General features: G+C 38.6%; 1 protein-coding gene across 1 annotated transcript in view; it reads right to left on the bottom strand.

The window, feature by feature from the left end:
* Positions 1-234: 234 nt before the first annotated feature.
* Positions 235-17224, bottom strand: part of LOC139729959 (PR domain zinc finger protein 13-like) — a 31758-nt gene continuing 14768 nt past the window's right edge. The window contains exon 3 of the mRNA XM_071640877.1: positions 235-1730. Within this exon, the coding sequence (XP_071496978.1) occupies positions 235-1730 (1496 nt within the window). The remainder of the gene's footprint in view (positions 1731-17224) is intronic.

The raw sequence follows: 17224 nt of genomic DNA, 5'->3' as shown, positions 1-17224 counted from the left end.
ACTTCTGTACACAGGTTTAATCTTTATCAACATAATCATAAAACAGTTAAACCAGCATGCAGCGTTCCACATTTTCTAAAATTAAGTAACCACATTGTATGACAGTGTCTTTGAGAGAGAGAGAAAAAAATAGCACAACGTACTAGCATACACGTATTTGAAATTCATCATTTTTCTTCCTACAGTTCTTCACATTGTTCACGTGATCAATGGCGTGGACAGAGAGGTAGCCAATCAGCTTGCACTTTGCACATCAATACAGTCATTAGGCCTACTGCTCTCTAAGTGCTTGGAAGCATCCGGGCTACTCAGCGGAGACATTTCGGCGTCGTCATGGAGACCCTCATCCTCTTCATCCTCCTCCTCCTCCGTCGCGGAGCTGACGCGACTGTTCTCGTTTTCGGCTTCTTTCCCTTCCGCTTCCTGCCTCTGCTTCTCCTCTCGCTTGGCCGCCTCGTTCGGGTGGCGGGATCTGATGTGCCGATCGAGATCCCGTCGGCGAACTAGCACCTTCCCGCAGTACTCGCAGCGGTACGGCGTCTCACCCTCAGCGTGGAGGCGGATGTGCTTGTTGAGGTTGCTGGGATCTCCGAAGGGACGCAGACAGACCTTACACTTGAGGGGCTTGTAGCCGGTGTGGGTTCGGAGATGGATCTTCAGCCCGTACTTTCGCGAATAGAGCTTTCCACAGTATATGCACAAATGCCCTCGCTTGTTTTTGCGACCCGAGTCCTGTAGGTAAGAGTATTGTGTTTCGCCCACTTGAAATGACGGAGACGAACCCTGAAGAGGCAAGTGTGTTCTTTCGAGTCCCGCAAATTTCGGCATTTCCAGTTCGTTAGGAGGGGGCAGGGGATGTGGTGGATGGACGAATTTGAACGGTGTCGGGATGGGGACCTTGTATGGGAAATAGGGATGGCTCACTCCATTAAAAAGTTCGCGATGATGTACCGGAGGGAGGATGCTGCCATACCTTACGATGCTCGGCAACATGGGTTGGAAGCAGCGAATTGGTATGTGCGCGTACGGATCGAGCGGCTGATACTGCGCGACGCTAGCTGGGATCGAAAGTTGGGATTTGTATGCCAGGGGGTCGAATGGGTTGGCATTTTTGTCGAGTCCAGTCGGCGACTTCATGGCTTCTCCACTCGTACTTTGCCCTTCGCCCTGTGCCCCTCCCGATTTATTCAGCATCTTGTCGACCGAAAACAAAACGCCTGAGTCCTTTCTCGTTGCTTCTGATGAACTGACTGTACTCATGACTGAATCATCTGACGATCTCGTTGTCGATGGGGAGTGGGTTTTGCGAAATGCGCGAAAGCCTGTTTTCTCTCGGGCGCCAGATGACGCCGCGTTGCCGAGCGCGTTTGTCTTCGTGTGAGGCTTGAACGCCGACGCACTCCCTCCGTCTCGACTGCTGGACACGAAGGCGCTGCTGCCGCTCAAGGGACGCTGGTCCGCCCAACTCACGCTGCCTTCGCCATCATCACCCGAGCTTCTTGATAATGACGTTGACTCGGTCACTGATCTCGGCGTGACTCTCCTGAAGGCGCTTCCAAGTCGAGTCGGTTCTCCTGCGTCGGGCTGCTCCCTGTCGTGTCGGTAGATCGGTCTGACCGTCACGGTGTTGCAATGCGACGCTGCTCTGCAGGATTTAAGATGTGACTTGAGGGCGTTTGGGTATCGGAATTTTCGAGCACACAAGGGACAGGCGAAGAATCCGTCCTCGTCTGTATGTAAATGAGAAAACACAAATGATTCGAGGCATTAAACGAATGGAAATAATGAAATCTGTTAAAGCAATTCAAGATATTCTCATTTTCATGGCTCATCACAATCGGAGAGTAGTAGCAACTTGCATTACAGTTTTGCAAACATCATTTGCAATTCGTCGTATATTAGCTTGTAGCTAATATCGGGGTGATCTTGGGTTTGAGGTGATCTCATATTTCAGGTATTAATCGTTATCGTTTATATCATCTCTCACAGAATTACTATAAAACAATCTGTTTTGAGAGACCTAGAAGACTTCTGATGGCAGAAATAAAGTGACCCGGAGATATCATTTCTCTTATTTCTAAATGATAAAGTCTTCAATTTTATTACTTAATATGGACCAAGAGGTTATGCCTTGTTATACCGAATTGTAGCGCTTCGTCATATTCCGACGGCAAGGGTATTCCATGCATGGGAATTTTATCAGGGAACATAAACTGGTTTCGACAAATGGCAAGGGAACTACGTTTTTAAAAGAAAGGAGGCAGTCTTTTCCAATAGAAACGATTATGAAGAATTCAAATGCTGCTGATATAAGAAATGTGTAAGTGATATCGAGAGTATGTTTTGTGGAAAAGATTGCCGAGGTTTAGAAATCTGTGAGCAACAAACACTAGCGATGTCCAACAATCAAGCTGTACTCAGTTACAAGGTAAAATCAGATTCAGATTAAGATTCAGATTCAGAATTTTGATCATGAGAAAGATATCGCAAATATTTCCAACAGTCATCTGGGTGTACAGAACAATTGCGACATAGCTTTTTTACAAGGCCTTAGGGGAAGAGAAGGAAACTCGATTGATTAACAGATACAGAAACAACATAAAAGAAAAAATGAGACTTGGAGGAAGAAAAGAAACAAAAATAACAATCAGAGACGAGTGATACAATGAGAATGTGCTCTATTTGTGGATGTTATCCTCGTCAAGCACCTATTTATGATAACGGTCTCCTCCATTTCTATCAAAGTTAGATTTGCCTCTTGAACAGCAGCTACATGGAATCTAAAAGTTTCTTCTTATTTTTTTATACGTAAAATGACACCCACTCGTCTTTATATAATCAAGAAAAACAGTGCAGTACATTTAAGTCAACCAGTTGCTTGTTTATATGTAATTATCATTCCTCAATTACTTTGCTCAATTGACTTTGTGCTATATTCTTGCATGAAAAATGAATGCAGAAATAAGATCAAAAGAAAAGAAATCAATCAATCCATCAAATGAAATTGTGATGAGTTATATAATCAACACGCAGTGCAAGTCGGGATTAAACAAAATGTTGTGGTTTGATTTGATTTGATTTGATTCCTATTTTACACGATGTTTATTGTCCCTCCTTTAGAAAAAAAATTTGCTTCTTTTCTTTGAAAAACAACCATGTGTCATTCACAACAAATGGTTTGAGTCCTCATTTGCTTTATCCCCCAAAATGTATGTCGTCTCGCTGTTTTGATAAATTGTTCTTTCTTTTTTTTTCGTCATGACATTCTCTTCGTAAAAAATGCTGCATACATATGAAGTGTGAGTATATGCTACTTCCCTATCAAATAAATTTGGAACTAAAATACAGCTTCGCATGCTTGTCCTTAACTTAGGCCGCTCTTCTCAATGATGATATGATTTTGAATGAACAGTTTCATAGGGCCTATATGTAAGTTTATACATTTTCGTATTACTTTTTGTGATTGTATCGGCAAAATGTGATATTGGATATATAAAATTTGATTTGAATCTGAATTTCAATGTGGAGAAGTTAAAAGCTATTGATTAAAATCCACATCAGCTATGTTTCCTCTTACCATCAAGATATCGCTGCCTAATCCCAAAATATCTTATTCGAGTAAGTATAAACGAAATTTAGAATATGATATCATGCTGTTACAGAAGACTAACATTGCTAAACCCTTTTTAGATCGTTTTTATTTTTTTAACAGCTAAGGGCAAGGTGGCAATCTGCACAAAAATTCTTCGTATAGCTGATACCAAAGCGTCTTCTTATTTTTTGATGAAATATTGTTTCAATGATATGTGATTGTAAGGTACGAATTCAGTCAAATGCCTGACTCTGTGATTTCAAAGTGTTCACATTCGAATGAAAATTCCACTGCATCCTGGAAGCTAGTGAGTGAACTGAAAATTAATAAGGAAGATGAAAAAGAAAAATAGAGAGATAAGTGGATGTTTTGGTTTGTTTCTAAACGGCGCATTATTATAATAACAAACAATGCGGAATTGAAATGCCTGTATCCGTTGATGAAATGGTCTTGATGAAATATTCATGTGGTGTATAAGATACTGAAAAAAAAAGGAAGTTATTAATCTCGAAATAAAACTCAGAAATCATTAAAAAAAAACACTAGACGCTCTGGAATCACAATCGATTTGACAGTATTATTTTTAGGGTCATATTTTGCTCATTAAATAATAAGTGGATAAATAAGTGACAAAAAATAACATAGATTGGTAGATAGATGATAAGTATAATTATGTTCATACGCGCCATACATTCTGCTAATCAAATTTATGTGTTGGCATTCTTTATAAGTCTCGGATTTTGTTATTTCTTTGAACAAAAGAGAATGAATATGTATAGAGAAATAAACACTGGAATCATGCTATGATAAATTGATAAATGATGCCTGATTTATATCTCAAGCAAAATTTCAGTAACACAGAAGAAATAACTGATCATCGCTTTTTAAATTCCATACGTGTATGAATATTTGAGCTATAATGAAAAAAAAAGGAAAACAACAACGGCAAATGTTAAGTTACATAAAACGAATTCCGGCGACATTTTCATACAACAAGCTCCTACCATGCAAAGACATGGCCACGTATACCAGCAATCTAAGTTGTCTTACCTGTACAATGATAACTGGGACTTTTTTCCACGCTCTTTCATCAGAAATGTAACACACGCATGCCGAGAAATTCGTAAATCAAGTCATAAACGACGCCGAAAATTGCGTTTCCGAATTTGAACCTTCTAAAGTCAAATCATGAAAGTGTAACGGGTCAGCCGAGCTCCGAAAACAAACTTCGAAAAAATTATCGGACCAAATCCTCTGTTTTGGTGTCTGAGTTTGCGAAGCGTGTCTGCTCTCCAAGATGGATGGAGGGGGGAAAACAGATTCTTTGGTACCACCTGCCAGTCGGCCCCTTCAAGCAACCATCCGGGGACAGGTGAGGAGAAAAAAGTGTCCCGCTCCTACCCCTGACTTGTCTCTAAGTAGCGAACCCTTCCTATTCAAGCGATCCCCCCGATAGGAAGTTGTTTACGAAAAGTTACATGCTTTCTTCAATGGAGATTGAGATGAGTGAGGTACGGAAGAGAAAGGGGAGGCATCGATTTTCGCAAGGGTTAAAAGACACTTGTTCGATTGATCAAACACTGCCGTCCACTGTTTTTGCATTCTTCCCGAAACTTTCCTTTCTCCCAGGACACGTTGGGATGTCGATGCCACCGTTGATGAATGATAAAAGATTACAAGAGGGGATGATCGAAAATAGATGAAGAGGAAAGAAAAAAGAAAGAAAAAGGATGAAACAGATTTTACTCACTCCGTGTTTTGACAACCATTACAACAATAGCAGATATTAACGCCTCGTGTTCCGTAATATGCCTGCTTCTGCGCATCCTTGAAATGGACAATGTTTATGAGTCCATTTCATTCAGGCCTGACAGTTGACTGAAGAACACTGGCTGAAGCTATTTTGAGCAAAATAGCAGTTTGAAATATCCAACTCCAACAATAATGTGATGCTATTTTTTTTTTCGTCATCATCGCACTGAGATTTGAAGAAAGAAATGTGACTACAGCTGAACTACTTGTAAATTACCTGGTTTTCGCCATAAGTGATATGATAACCTGCCGTGTTGTTCCAACTTTTGTTAGAGTCATAAATGACTAAAAAATTATTCTGGATAACGCATCGAATGCATGGGAAAATGTGTCTGAAGACAAGACAAACAAACAAACAAACAAACAAGCAAACAAGTTACCACTCGTTACATTTCGTAAAAACTTGTTGCATTGATACTAATAGCAAGCACTCTTTGCGCTCTCCAATGACAGATGTTGACAATAATTATCACAAGCAAATTAACAAACAGATAATTTCAATGCAAAGTAAAGGCAATGATGCATAGTTTCTATACTGGTGACAAAGGTTATACAAAAGTCACCGAGAGCAAAACGTAATCTTTAATTCCTGTTTTCACATCTATGAAGATTCTGTCGGAAAGCCCTCAAAAAGTCAACCAGGGTCAAATCTGAATGTTTGTAAGGCATTTCACCAGTTTGTTTTCAGTTTTCAGATAAAACACGAATTTGGGTCTAAGTGTAATCTTCGCGGCGCGCTATTTTACGTGACTATTAGCGCAGTTCGGCGTGAGCGGGCAAATCGCGTTGCGAATACACCACCTGACTGTCGGCTTTTCCGCGCTATCGACCACTATCGATCCCACGGCATGTTTTTTGCCCTCGTCGAAAAAAGGAGAGAGAAAAAATCGCGATCGATTGATCGTCTGTTTTTCAATCTGAGCCCGCGGGGCAAACGCCAACAGGCGAGGACACGGAAGAATGGAGAACCAATCTCATTGGCACGAAATACCAAGCACCTACCAGCACCAGACGGGGAAACTACTGCTGGGATTTCGGGAGAGGGTCCGACAAAATCTTACTCAAACAAATCAACAAAATGTCCTTTATGCTCACCTCCAGAAAACTAATCATTCTTTGCTTTTTTGCCTTATTCTTTGCTTTGCTCGACAAAGCAAAACAATCTAATACAGTAAGTTGTAAAGTGCTGAAAGAAAATCTGTTTTTTAACAATCTGTATTTCGTGTTGGTATTGTCTTTGAATAACTTTACTGCACAAATTTTGGGCTGATTTTTGAAAAACTATAAGTTAATCAATAATGTACATTGTCATAATTATTATGATCGACTTTACATGGTCTTTAGATCTCTATGAGGTCTAGATCTCGCGCTCTGCGCTTTGGAATTTGAAAACAAGGAAATTTACATCAGCAATATCAATATTTCACAGGATTTTGTTTCTACCGTAGTAAATTCCCCAGCTTGGTTGTTGCTCACATGGTTGTTGCTCTCACATTGTTTCGCAATATATCGGTGTTTTCTGCCAAGCTGCAAACCGCCGGGGATACCAGAAAGTGATTCGCCATTGTCAAAGAGTTTTGTTACCCCGAACATTCTCCCCCAGTTTGCCCGGATGGTATTCAAAGCTCCAACAACATTATTTCGATTTTTTCGCTGTTTCTTTTCTTTCCGTGAAGGTGTAATAGGAACAGCCCCGGGCGGTACATGTCATTCCCTGCAGTATTTATCAATAATGTCGCGAGAATGTAGCAATTTTGTTTACTAGTACCAAAGAAAAAAAAAGAACCCTTATCCGTTACCTCGCTCCAACAGCTTCGAGACCTTATTCACGATGATATAGAGCAAGGACATGGTTTGTTCGATTTTCTTACCTTTGTTTCTGAAATGAAAAAAAAGGAGAAAACCCCAACCTAGCCCGAGGGGGCTGTACAGAACATACTATGCCTTTTGTCCCGCTTTTTTGTTTTTCTTTGTTTTTCTTTAACAAACACTTATTGTGTTCAAGAGAAATCAAAGCCGAGTCAATGACACTCAACAGGCTATCTTGTCAAAACCTTTTGAAACATTGAGCCTCGCACTAGTGAAGCTTTAAAGGAGTTTCGATCACTTGATCATTCAATATCTTAATGAAGTGAATGTAAATTCATTTTCAACATTTTCGCTATGGCAACACTGATCTTCAAACATGATGGTAACATAAACACCCAAGATGTATAAAACCACTCTATCAAGTCCTAAGATTCGAGAAAAAATAGAAAAGTTACAAATTCATGAAAAGCAAATAACAAAGTAAAAAACCAAACCAACAAAAAATGAAAATTAATGATGAATCATCTCCAGCTTTAAATTGCATTATGATCATTACATTGTGTTTGTGATATTAATCTTACATACTATATTTCCAGGCCAATTTCGTTGTTTTGTCATTCAATTTCATATTAGAAACATTAATTTTAGTCAGATTTGCATAGGCATTGAAACAACGTCATTCAAAATCGTTTTTCTTCTTTAAAATTGACTAATTTGGCAAACGATTTGTCATTTGCGCATTCTAAATTAATTGATTGCGCAAACATTTTCGGCAATGGTCGAATGGTTATTCAACTTCGTCTCGACCTGTCGACAGCTCTTTCCGAGTATTCACATTCGCATGTAGACAAAGAAGTTCATAAAAGGAGCATTCAAATCAAACCTGTAGGTATACGATGTGGATCAAAAAGTACACCGCGATTTGAACAGAATGTTAAAAACGTCTATACACGTGAATCACACATGGTATTTGCATCCTCATGATGGTGATGCAAATAAGTATGTAAAATGACGATTACAAAGCAGTTTGATGATGGTGATTAAAATGAAGATGTCAAATTGAAGATTATAAACACAATTTTTAGAATCTTAAAGAGAATAAAGATGTAAATTAGATCGAGATAAAGAAAGCCGTGTGATGACATGACGAAATTAGTATTTTGTATGGAAGTTAAATAATATGGAAGATAAATATATGCTGATCATGATGATGAGATTTAAGATAAAAAGTAAAAGTTACATTCAATGATTAGCTAAATATGATCACTCTTGCTTATTCATAACTATACGTGCATTGCAAAATTGAATGCTCAAATTGTAAAAATTGCCCATTGCACTAATTTGACTGCACAAACTTGGAAATCCATGCCGAAACATGAAATTGAATGCTTACATCCTACTTTGAACTATACAGTGACCATTTATTTGGTGCCTAAAAACGAAATTGAGAGCACTCAACGTGAAATCGTTTGACCAAAGTCACTCCACCGCTTCAAACAATCGAAATCAAATGCACATAATATGAAAGTGGACAACAATTTTACAAATTAAGCCGGGAAACCTATATCAATTCATTCTTTGCCAGGTCGTGGGTTTTGCTGATAACAAGACATTAGAATGTTTTATTGCTTTTACTATTTTAACTCTGTTGTTCTCCAAAGAGGAGCATACATTACCAAATGAGTTTTGCAATAGCTGAGCTACATTCATTTGGAGACAACTCAATGGTGAGCAGAAAAAAGAAAAAAAGTAGCGAAATAATGAATAAAGGACTAAACGCCATGAGAGATTAAAAAAGGAAAAAAGAAAAAAAAATAGCTCAACGGGAGTCTAGAGAAAGTTTGCCCCGAGGCCAAAATCGAAGCCGTGTTTGTCCTGCGCGCCACCGCCTCGCCGCATTATCACCACCTGTGTCATCCCGGGAGTATAGCTCACCTGTGTGTAGGCCCAGTGACGTATGGGCACGATCGATCGGGAGTATATGGGGGAGAGAGAGGGATGGGGAGCAGCGACTTTACCGGAGCTTTGGTGAGCGGCGACCCGCAGACAGTACGGGGAGCGATGGAGAGAGTTTTCAAAGATTAATTGCGCTGCAGCACCCAGAAATTAACTGATTCTACTTTCTCTCAACAGAAGCAATTGATGGTATTGATTCGAGTACATTCCTACGAGAAAATAAAATATGTATTGACTCTCACACATCATGACAAGATTTATTAGGTTGATTAAAAAGCGCGCGAACAAGTACATTGCACACCCACTTAATAACGAAAGCAAGCACATCCTTTTAATGTCTTCGCTAAAACTCATTTCCTTCATGTAATGAAATGAAAATGCATGATACTTCGGTATAACAAAATCTTAGGACAATCTTAAAGTTTGAGACAGGACCCCCCCCCCCGAAACTTGCCGAAACAGCAACGAATTCAGTAATAAAAGTATAATATGCTTTCTGCGCGTAGCTATACTTGGACTGTATCATCACATTCCACAGCCCATAAGCATTCAGTAAGCACCAGGTAAGCGGAGGAGTTTAACTCGTGTTACTCTGGGAATGGTAGGAAGTATTACCTCGCTCAAAAGAAAATTATTTAGGCAAGCTCACATCACTAATTTTACTGATATTTTGCTCCAACATATGCAAGTCTTAAGTGCTGCAAAAGGAAGGAAAACAAGCACGTTGATATCAGCATGATCATAATAGTGGTTGAAAAATTCGAACAGCTATATGGGTCAACGATGGACTATTACGAGTACATAGGGAAATCAAGACATTCTGTCTGTGTGTGAGGGTGTGTGTGTGTGTGTGTGTGTGTGTTAGCCATCGCATCGTTTTCTCTAGTGGTAAACTTGAACGCTGGGTCGCTCTAGACATGATAGATAACTTTCATGGGCAAACAAATCCTTTTCACATTCACGTCGAAAAAGAAAGAAAGAAAAGTCGACGTCGTCATCGTCCCGTCTTTCGAACTTTAACAGCGCACCGTGAAGAACAGACAATATTAATGTCATTCTATCTCGACTAATTTCTCCCATAATAACGTAGAAATAATCTGACCCTTCAGAATACTTCTCGCATATAATGAAGTTGGTAATCTGCTCGTTATTACCAAGGATTTGTCGCAGTTCTGTTTTATGCTATATGTTCAGAGCAAGCTTTACTTCAAAGACGGAAAACAGTTTTTTACTACGTCTACGCACTCTCCTTGGTAGGCACAACTTCAATGTTACTCGCTTTTGTTAACGCTCTCTCCTGTATTTTTTTTTCTTTCTCCCACTGCCGAACTCGCGCACTGACTTGGCATGGCTGAAGCTCCGGCACAACTGATTAGGTGATCGATCGATCGATCGATTGCACTCTTGGCCAGAAAGCTGGTGGTAAACACTTTGGGCAACAAAGGGAACATGTCATCCCCTTACTAATTTCGATCGCGGGATGGTGGCTTGTTTATTCCGAGACACGGCAAGACATGCATCGATGGTGGCGCGAAAGAAACGTAGGGACTAAGGAGAGAGAGAGGGGGAGAGGTCTTAGCATCTCGGGTCTAACGAGAGCATTATTCCATAAACGAGACTTTCGCTAAGTGACCTCATTCAAGTTTACTAATGGCGCCGCCAAGCCGGCAGCATGGTTGTGGTATTGGTAAAACGAATAGTCTTGATGATAAGAGGGAAAACAATTATTCCGATGAAGCTAATGACAACTGAATACCTGTATATAAGAAAGACCCAAGACCTCATTAGAGAGAATTAAAAAAAAAAATTGGAATCAACAAATAACTTTCTAATGTTTTCAGTTTTTCAGTCATTGGAATGTTGTGTATGCAAGTTTAAATGTGAAACGTCACTTGAATGATTATTTATATTTGCATGACTTCGTAAGGGATCCCAAAGATGACAACCAAGTTTGGACTAGGGCCGTTCCTATATTCAGGTATATTCAATTACATAAAAACAATAACGAGAACAATGGATATTGATAGCCTCTGTAGTAACAATATTGATAGTATATAGACCCTGGTAATCATAACATTTACGTTTTTGTCGTACAGTGGAATAAATGGAATTATGAAAAAATTATTTAAGTAAGTAATAAACAAAAGAATGAACAAAAAAGCCCGTGTTGTGAAAGCTTAACTTTTGCAAATTTCCTCTAAGAGTCTGACTGCTAAATGATAATTGTCTCAAAAGCGTGTAAGGAAGAGATTGTCCCCGACTTCAATTTTTCTAGTCTTCCCCCACCACGGGACACTTTTTTTCGAACGTTAAACCAGACCAAGAAAATCCCACCTGACAGTTGTCTGAGTCCAGCGTCAAGATGACTGACAAGCACGTGATATACCAACAACAGAAACAACACAAAAATCTGATGAAGAGCCATCAAACAAAAATGTATATAGTTTGTATATATCCAGGGACGATCAGATTACAGTTTTGTGGCGTCAATATGATGACAACTTTTACACGTGGGTGCAATATCAGTCATGTCACACTTTACCTCACCACATACATGCAATTATAGCAGAATGAACAAGAGGAGATGCCAAACTGTTAACAGGGAAGAAGACGCTCTAGAACAAGAAGTTAAAGAAGGGAAGTAAAATCATGGATCTTGCGATCCAAAAAATGAAAATATATTATCATTCCTGTTTATGTAACACCTCTGTCTCGGTGTATGTATACGCTGTCGTGGTGGAAAGGCATTATTAGGGTGCACTTGTTGAGTACATTACAACCAAAAGTCTGAGTGGTATCTTACCTGCTGCTCGTTGACACTAGCACAGACTCTAGGATGACAGCCACCAACTTCCGCCTACCAGTCGACTTTCAAGAGTCTCTCATGCCCCCCTGCCTCCTGGTGTCGTAATGAACTACCCCTCCACAAGACTCGTAATTAAGTATATTCTCATCTACGACAAGTCGCTCGCAAATTGGGGTAGAGAGAGAGAAGTGAGAAAGTTAGCCGTCTTGTGGCGTGCCAAGAAAAGAGAGAGAGAGAGAGAAAGGAATAGAAGAGCGAGGGGAAGAAGAATATAGAGAAGCTAGCCAATCGGATTACCGGTACAAGAAAGTCTCAGATTATGATTTCTCTCTTAAAGAAGTAAAAGCAAAATAATAATCTTCCACCTTCAGCTCTGTTCACTTCGGTGCCCACAAGGCTTACAAGGGCTTGATTCCCAGCTAACTGCCGCTACACGCTAATTGTCCTGTTTTACACACCGGTGTGTCCACAAAGGACTCTAACTTCCCAAACTGTCATCAAGGGAAAGAGAGAGAGGGGAAAAAAATCCATCATCCAACAGGGTTAAAGAGTTGATAAAAAAAAAACCCGAGGGAGAGTGAAAAGAAAAGGCTCGAAAGAAAAAAAAAGCTTAAAACATGTTCCGTTGCCCCCTCACTCGTGGTAAATCTTCTTAACGCGTTAATACCATAAGCAGCTCGCAGTACGAGCTGACCAGTTCCTTTCACTTCTGGGGCATCTGTATTTGCACGTTTTGTTCAAGTGGTAATAACTGTTTGGGCTAACGTAGCGGATTTAGGGACCCCTGCCTTCTTTCGCCCATAGAAATTGTCGGTGGATTATGGACAATGAAGTATCTGACCAGATACTTCGAAGGATGTGAGAAGAGAAACCAGACGCAAGGCAAAGAACAAGTTTGTCCGTTCGCTCTTTCTCTTTTGAATTCTTATCTTCTCGCGTATTCTTCTCCCGACGGTTAACGGGCGACCGTTTGCTCGCAGGGTGCTAAAAACTTGTGGTCAGTGTGAAAGTAGGAAATAAAAAATCTGCCCTACCTCTTATTCGTCATGACCCAAGATCATTCAGCGCCCAAGTAGAAATCAGTTAAAAGAGAAAGGTGAATACACTGTTTTAAGAAAGAAATAATCACAAAATAAGTTTATTCTAATATCACGGAAGAGTATAAGACATAAATTCGCATTTCAAACATTGAATATACAATTGTTATACCTTTTGGCTATACATGACACATTAGTGCATGATATTGCATATTTCAGAAATTCATATGTTCGTATTTTTCAGGCAAAACAATAAGTCAATTTTGATTGCAATTTTTGCGTGATCCTAGCTGTTTTGAACAAATCTGCGTAATCATTAAAACACCAAACGTTTGAGTTAGACTGCAATCGAGCCTGCTTGCCTCGTTGTGTTGATATGTCTATATTCTCATTATGTCTAAAACCCCCAAATTATCACCAAATTATCACCATTTTCAAAGCATTGTATTTCAGTTCAGTAAGACGATTTAGTTTCACTTCGTATTTTGATGAAATCGAACGTCATCGACAACGTTGTCGATGTACACAAGCAAAGGGTGTACACATTTGCTTTGTTTATGTTTGAATGTAGTAGTTTCCTGTGATATAACAATAAATTCATTAATAAATGAATACAATAATTCAAGAGCTTCATTGAGGTTTATCACTGTCATGTTTGTAATGGTTGATGATAATACCCGAACCTGTCTACATGTGATGGATGTAACACCTACTAGTAACTCTTGGTGAGCGTTTGTATTGAAGTATTCTCTTCACGTAAAAGTGTTCCAGAAATCCCTGGATCACCATAGATTTTACTCATCTAGCTCCGCTTGGAATAACCTAAATAAAAACATCGTATTGCAAAATGCCACATTATTTTGCTCCGCTTTCTTTGAAACGTTATAGAGAGTCAAATAAACATGCACTAGCACTCTTAACCTTTTCATCCTTATTGTTGATTCATTACGTTTTTCACAAAACGACACACGCGTACAGTCATTATTGGCAACCGAAGATGGAAATGCTTGGGCAATATATACCCCAACCTAACAGCGGTTTTTTTTACTCTCTCTCCCTTTCCAGAATTATTACGCTGATTAGAAAAGTAATGATATTACCCACTAATACATGACAATATGAAAGGGAACGTGTTGTCATAACAGAATAAAGCAGCTTTAAGCATTGGGGAGAGGAAATAGAAAAGAAATGGAAGAAAAAAAAAACACCCACGCGATTATGTGTCTATAAAGTGATATTGTGACATTCCTTGCGTGTATATACAGGGTCCTTTGCTCTGGAAAATGTGATGGTCCTTTCATCGCGAACCATGCGCACAGAGGTAATTCTACTCTCCGTAGGTAATAGGATTGGAGTGTTACCCGTGCAGGTACGCTCCCTGGCACCTTTATTCCCCTACAAGGTCTAACATGGAAGGGGTATTGTCTACCCGATGGTGGTGCGCCCTTCTTTTGACGCGCGCACAGAATGCTCCTCTGCGATCCTCCTTAAAACATTCGCATAAAGCATAACATCATCGCGCGCTGATAGGCTTATACGGGGTTATCGTCAGTTGTGGAAAGTGAATCCTTTTGGTTTGCACGACTAAATACTCGTAGCGCCACTGAATGGGTGAATGCGATTACTCGCTTTGCTTGTACAGCTGACAATAGAAGGTTATCGCATTCTGGTGCCGTTATGTCAGTTATGATGATGGCATGTGCACTTGCGCGTTTGCATAAGCATCTACTGCAGTTCTAAAATATCTCTGATGTGTTATACACTTGGCAGAAAGAGTCTCTTGTTCAAACCTTTTTCCTTAGGGAAAGCAGGTGGAGCAATTAAATTGAACTTAGCAGAGAGAAAAGCCTATTCAAACAAGTGCACATAAACATATACACACACATACACACCACTACATTCTATAGGATATCTAGTTATACCTACTTAGATGTCAATAATGTATATGTTTTTATATGCATGTGTATATAAAAAGTGTATATTCATTTATATACGTGTCTACACTAATGCTTTTAATTCTCTCATCACGCCAACATCATGTAAGTTTTCGTAATAGTATACTTTACGATCCATAATGCATGATATATTTCTGACAAGTTGATAAAACGATAATTTATTTGTGTCATTAATCATCTGTATTTTGTTTCACTCTTTTGTTGGATGGAAAGAAACGATACTTAACTTTAATCAAATTGAATTGGAACTCACGATTTATAGTAAACCTCTTAAAAAACAGGCCCAAGATGATTTGCTCTATATTCTCCAGTTTTACCTTCGAGAACTTTCTCCCCGGGGTAACTTCCCTGACACACAGATAAAATAAATGAGTGTATGATTAATTATAATGATAGATATAGATGGAAAGATGAGTATGTAGACTAGCAATGAATAAATGCATTTATGAATGAATGAATGAATGAATGAATGAGTGGGTGAATGAATGAATGAATGAATGAATAAATAAATAATACAAATGAACAAATACAGCATAAAAGTGTTTTTGTTAAGTAAGCAAAAACGCTATTAAACGATTTCTTATAGCAAGGAATTCGAAAAACCAAATGTATATGCGTTTTATCGCAAACAAAGACTTTTTCATTAGGATACATGAAAGAGTAAAGAGGTGAATGCATTTATAAATCATAAAAACAAAAACCCTTTACTGTGCTGGATAGTCTTTACTTCAAAGAACTTAATAAGACCTTGAATGAATGAATGTATGAATGCATGAAAGAATGAATGTATGCATGAATGTATGTATGTATAAATGAATGTATGAATGAATTTATGAATGAATGAATGTATGAATGAGTGAATGAATGGATGAATGTATGAATGAATGAATGTATGAATGAATGAATGGATGGATGGATGTATGAATGCATGAATGAATGAATGTATGCATAAATGTATGTATGAATGAATGAATGTATGAATGAATGAATGGATGAATGTATGCATGAATGAATGAATGAATGGGTGTATGAATGAATGAATGTATGAATGAATGAATGAGAGAATGTATGAAAGAATGAATGAAGGAATGTATGAATAAATAAATGTATGAATGAATGAATGGATGAATGCATGTATGAACGAACGAACGAATGAATGTATTAGTGGATGAATGAATGAATGTATGTATGAATGAATGAATGAAGGAATGTATGAATGAATGAATGAAGGAATGTATGAATGAATGAATGAAGGAATGTATGAATGAATGAATATATGTACGAATGATAATGAATTAATGTATAAATGAATATATGAGTGAATGAATGAATGTATGAATATATGAATATATGAATGAATGAATGTATGAATGTATAAATGAATGAATATATGAATGAATGAATGAATGTATTTATGAATGGGTTACTACGTAACGAAAACTATAGCGAACGTTTAGAGGATATTCTCCCTTTAAAGAAGCCGGTGAATATGTGTTTGCAAGATATAATAGACTGGCCGTCATCGATTGTCGTGGCATTCTATTTGACACGGATTGCTGCTGACCGTTGTCATGAACGAATAACACAAACAACAACAACAAAATGAAAGACAGAGATTTTTTTTCTTTCATTTTAGGAACGGTAAATCGGTAGATCCTTGGCAGTTTAACGCCAGCTGAAGAAAACTCGACAACCCATCAATGGAAGAAAGAAAATACTCCCACAATCAGGAGCCCATAAATGTGATATCCGAATCATTTCGCAATGAAATGGCAATATCAGCTTTTGCCTCATTCAATTGCCTCTTTTTTATGGTACACAAGAATTGAGAAGCGTCGTTGTTGAGTTCCATTGTGATGAGAATCAATGACAAATTTAATTGATTATCGTTGAGGTCGCTACTTGGAGTTGCGGGGGACATTTTCCCACAGAGCAAAATCTCCAATAACAATTGCTTAAGGGAACGCACAAAAAAAAAAATAAAGAGAAGAAAGAGAAAACGAGAACGTGACACAATAAAGGAGAGAGAGAGAGAGAGAGAGAGATTGAAACATAAATCAAAACAAACGAAAAAGAAAGGAACACGAATAAGAAACAATCACAACAAGACATTTAGCTAAACAGAAACTCCAATGCTCTTGCTTGCAATCCATAACGCTTTTGTGCGTGTGGAAAGAGAAATTGAAAGAGCAAAATAAAGTGACACTACCTCTAAACCAAGAATGAACTGGTGTCATGGATGTCACTAAATCCTGGT

The sequence above is a fragment of the Diadema antillarum genome, unplaced genomic scaffold (assembly GCF_040938485.1).
Source record: "Diadema antillarum isolate AM-2024a unplaced genomic scaffold, OU_Dant_1.0 seq00000275_RagTag, whole genome shotgun sequence".
Taxonomy (NCBI): domain Eukaryota; kingdom Metazoa; phylum Echinodermata; class Echinoidea; order Diadematoida; family Diadematidae; genus Diadema; species Diadema antillarum.
Note: the sequence above shows the minus strand (reverse complement) of the source record. Positions and strands in the feature narration are given on the sequence as shown.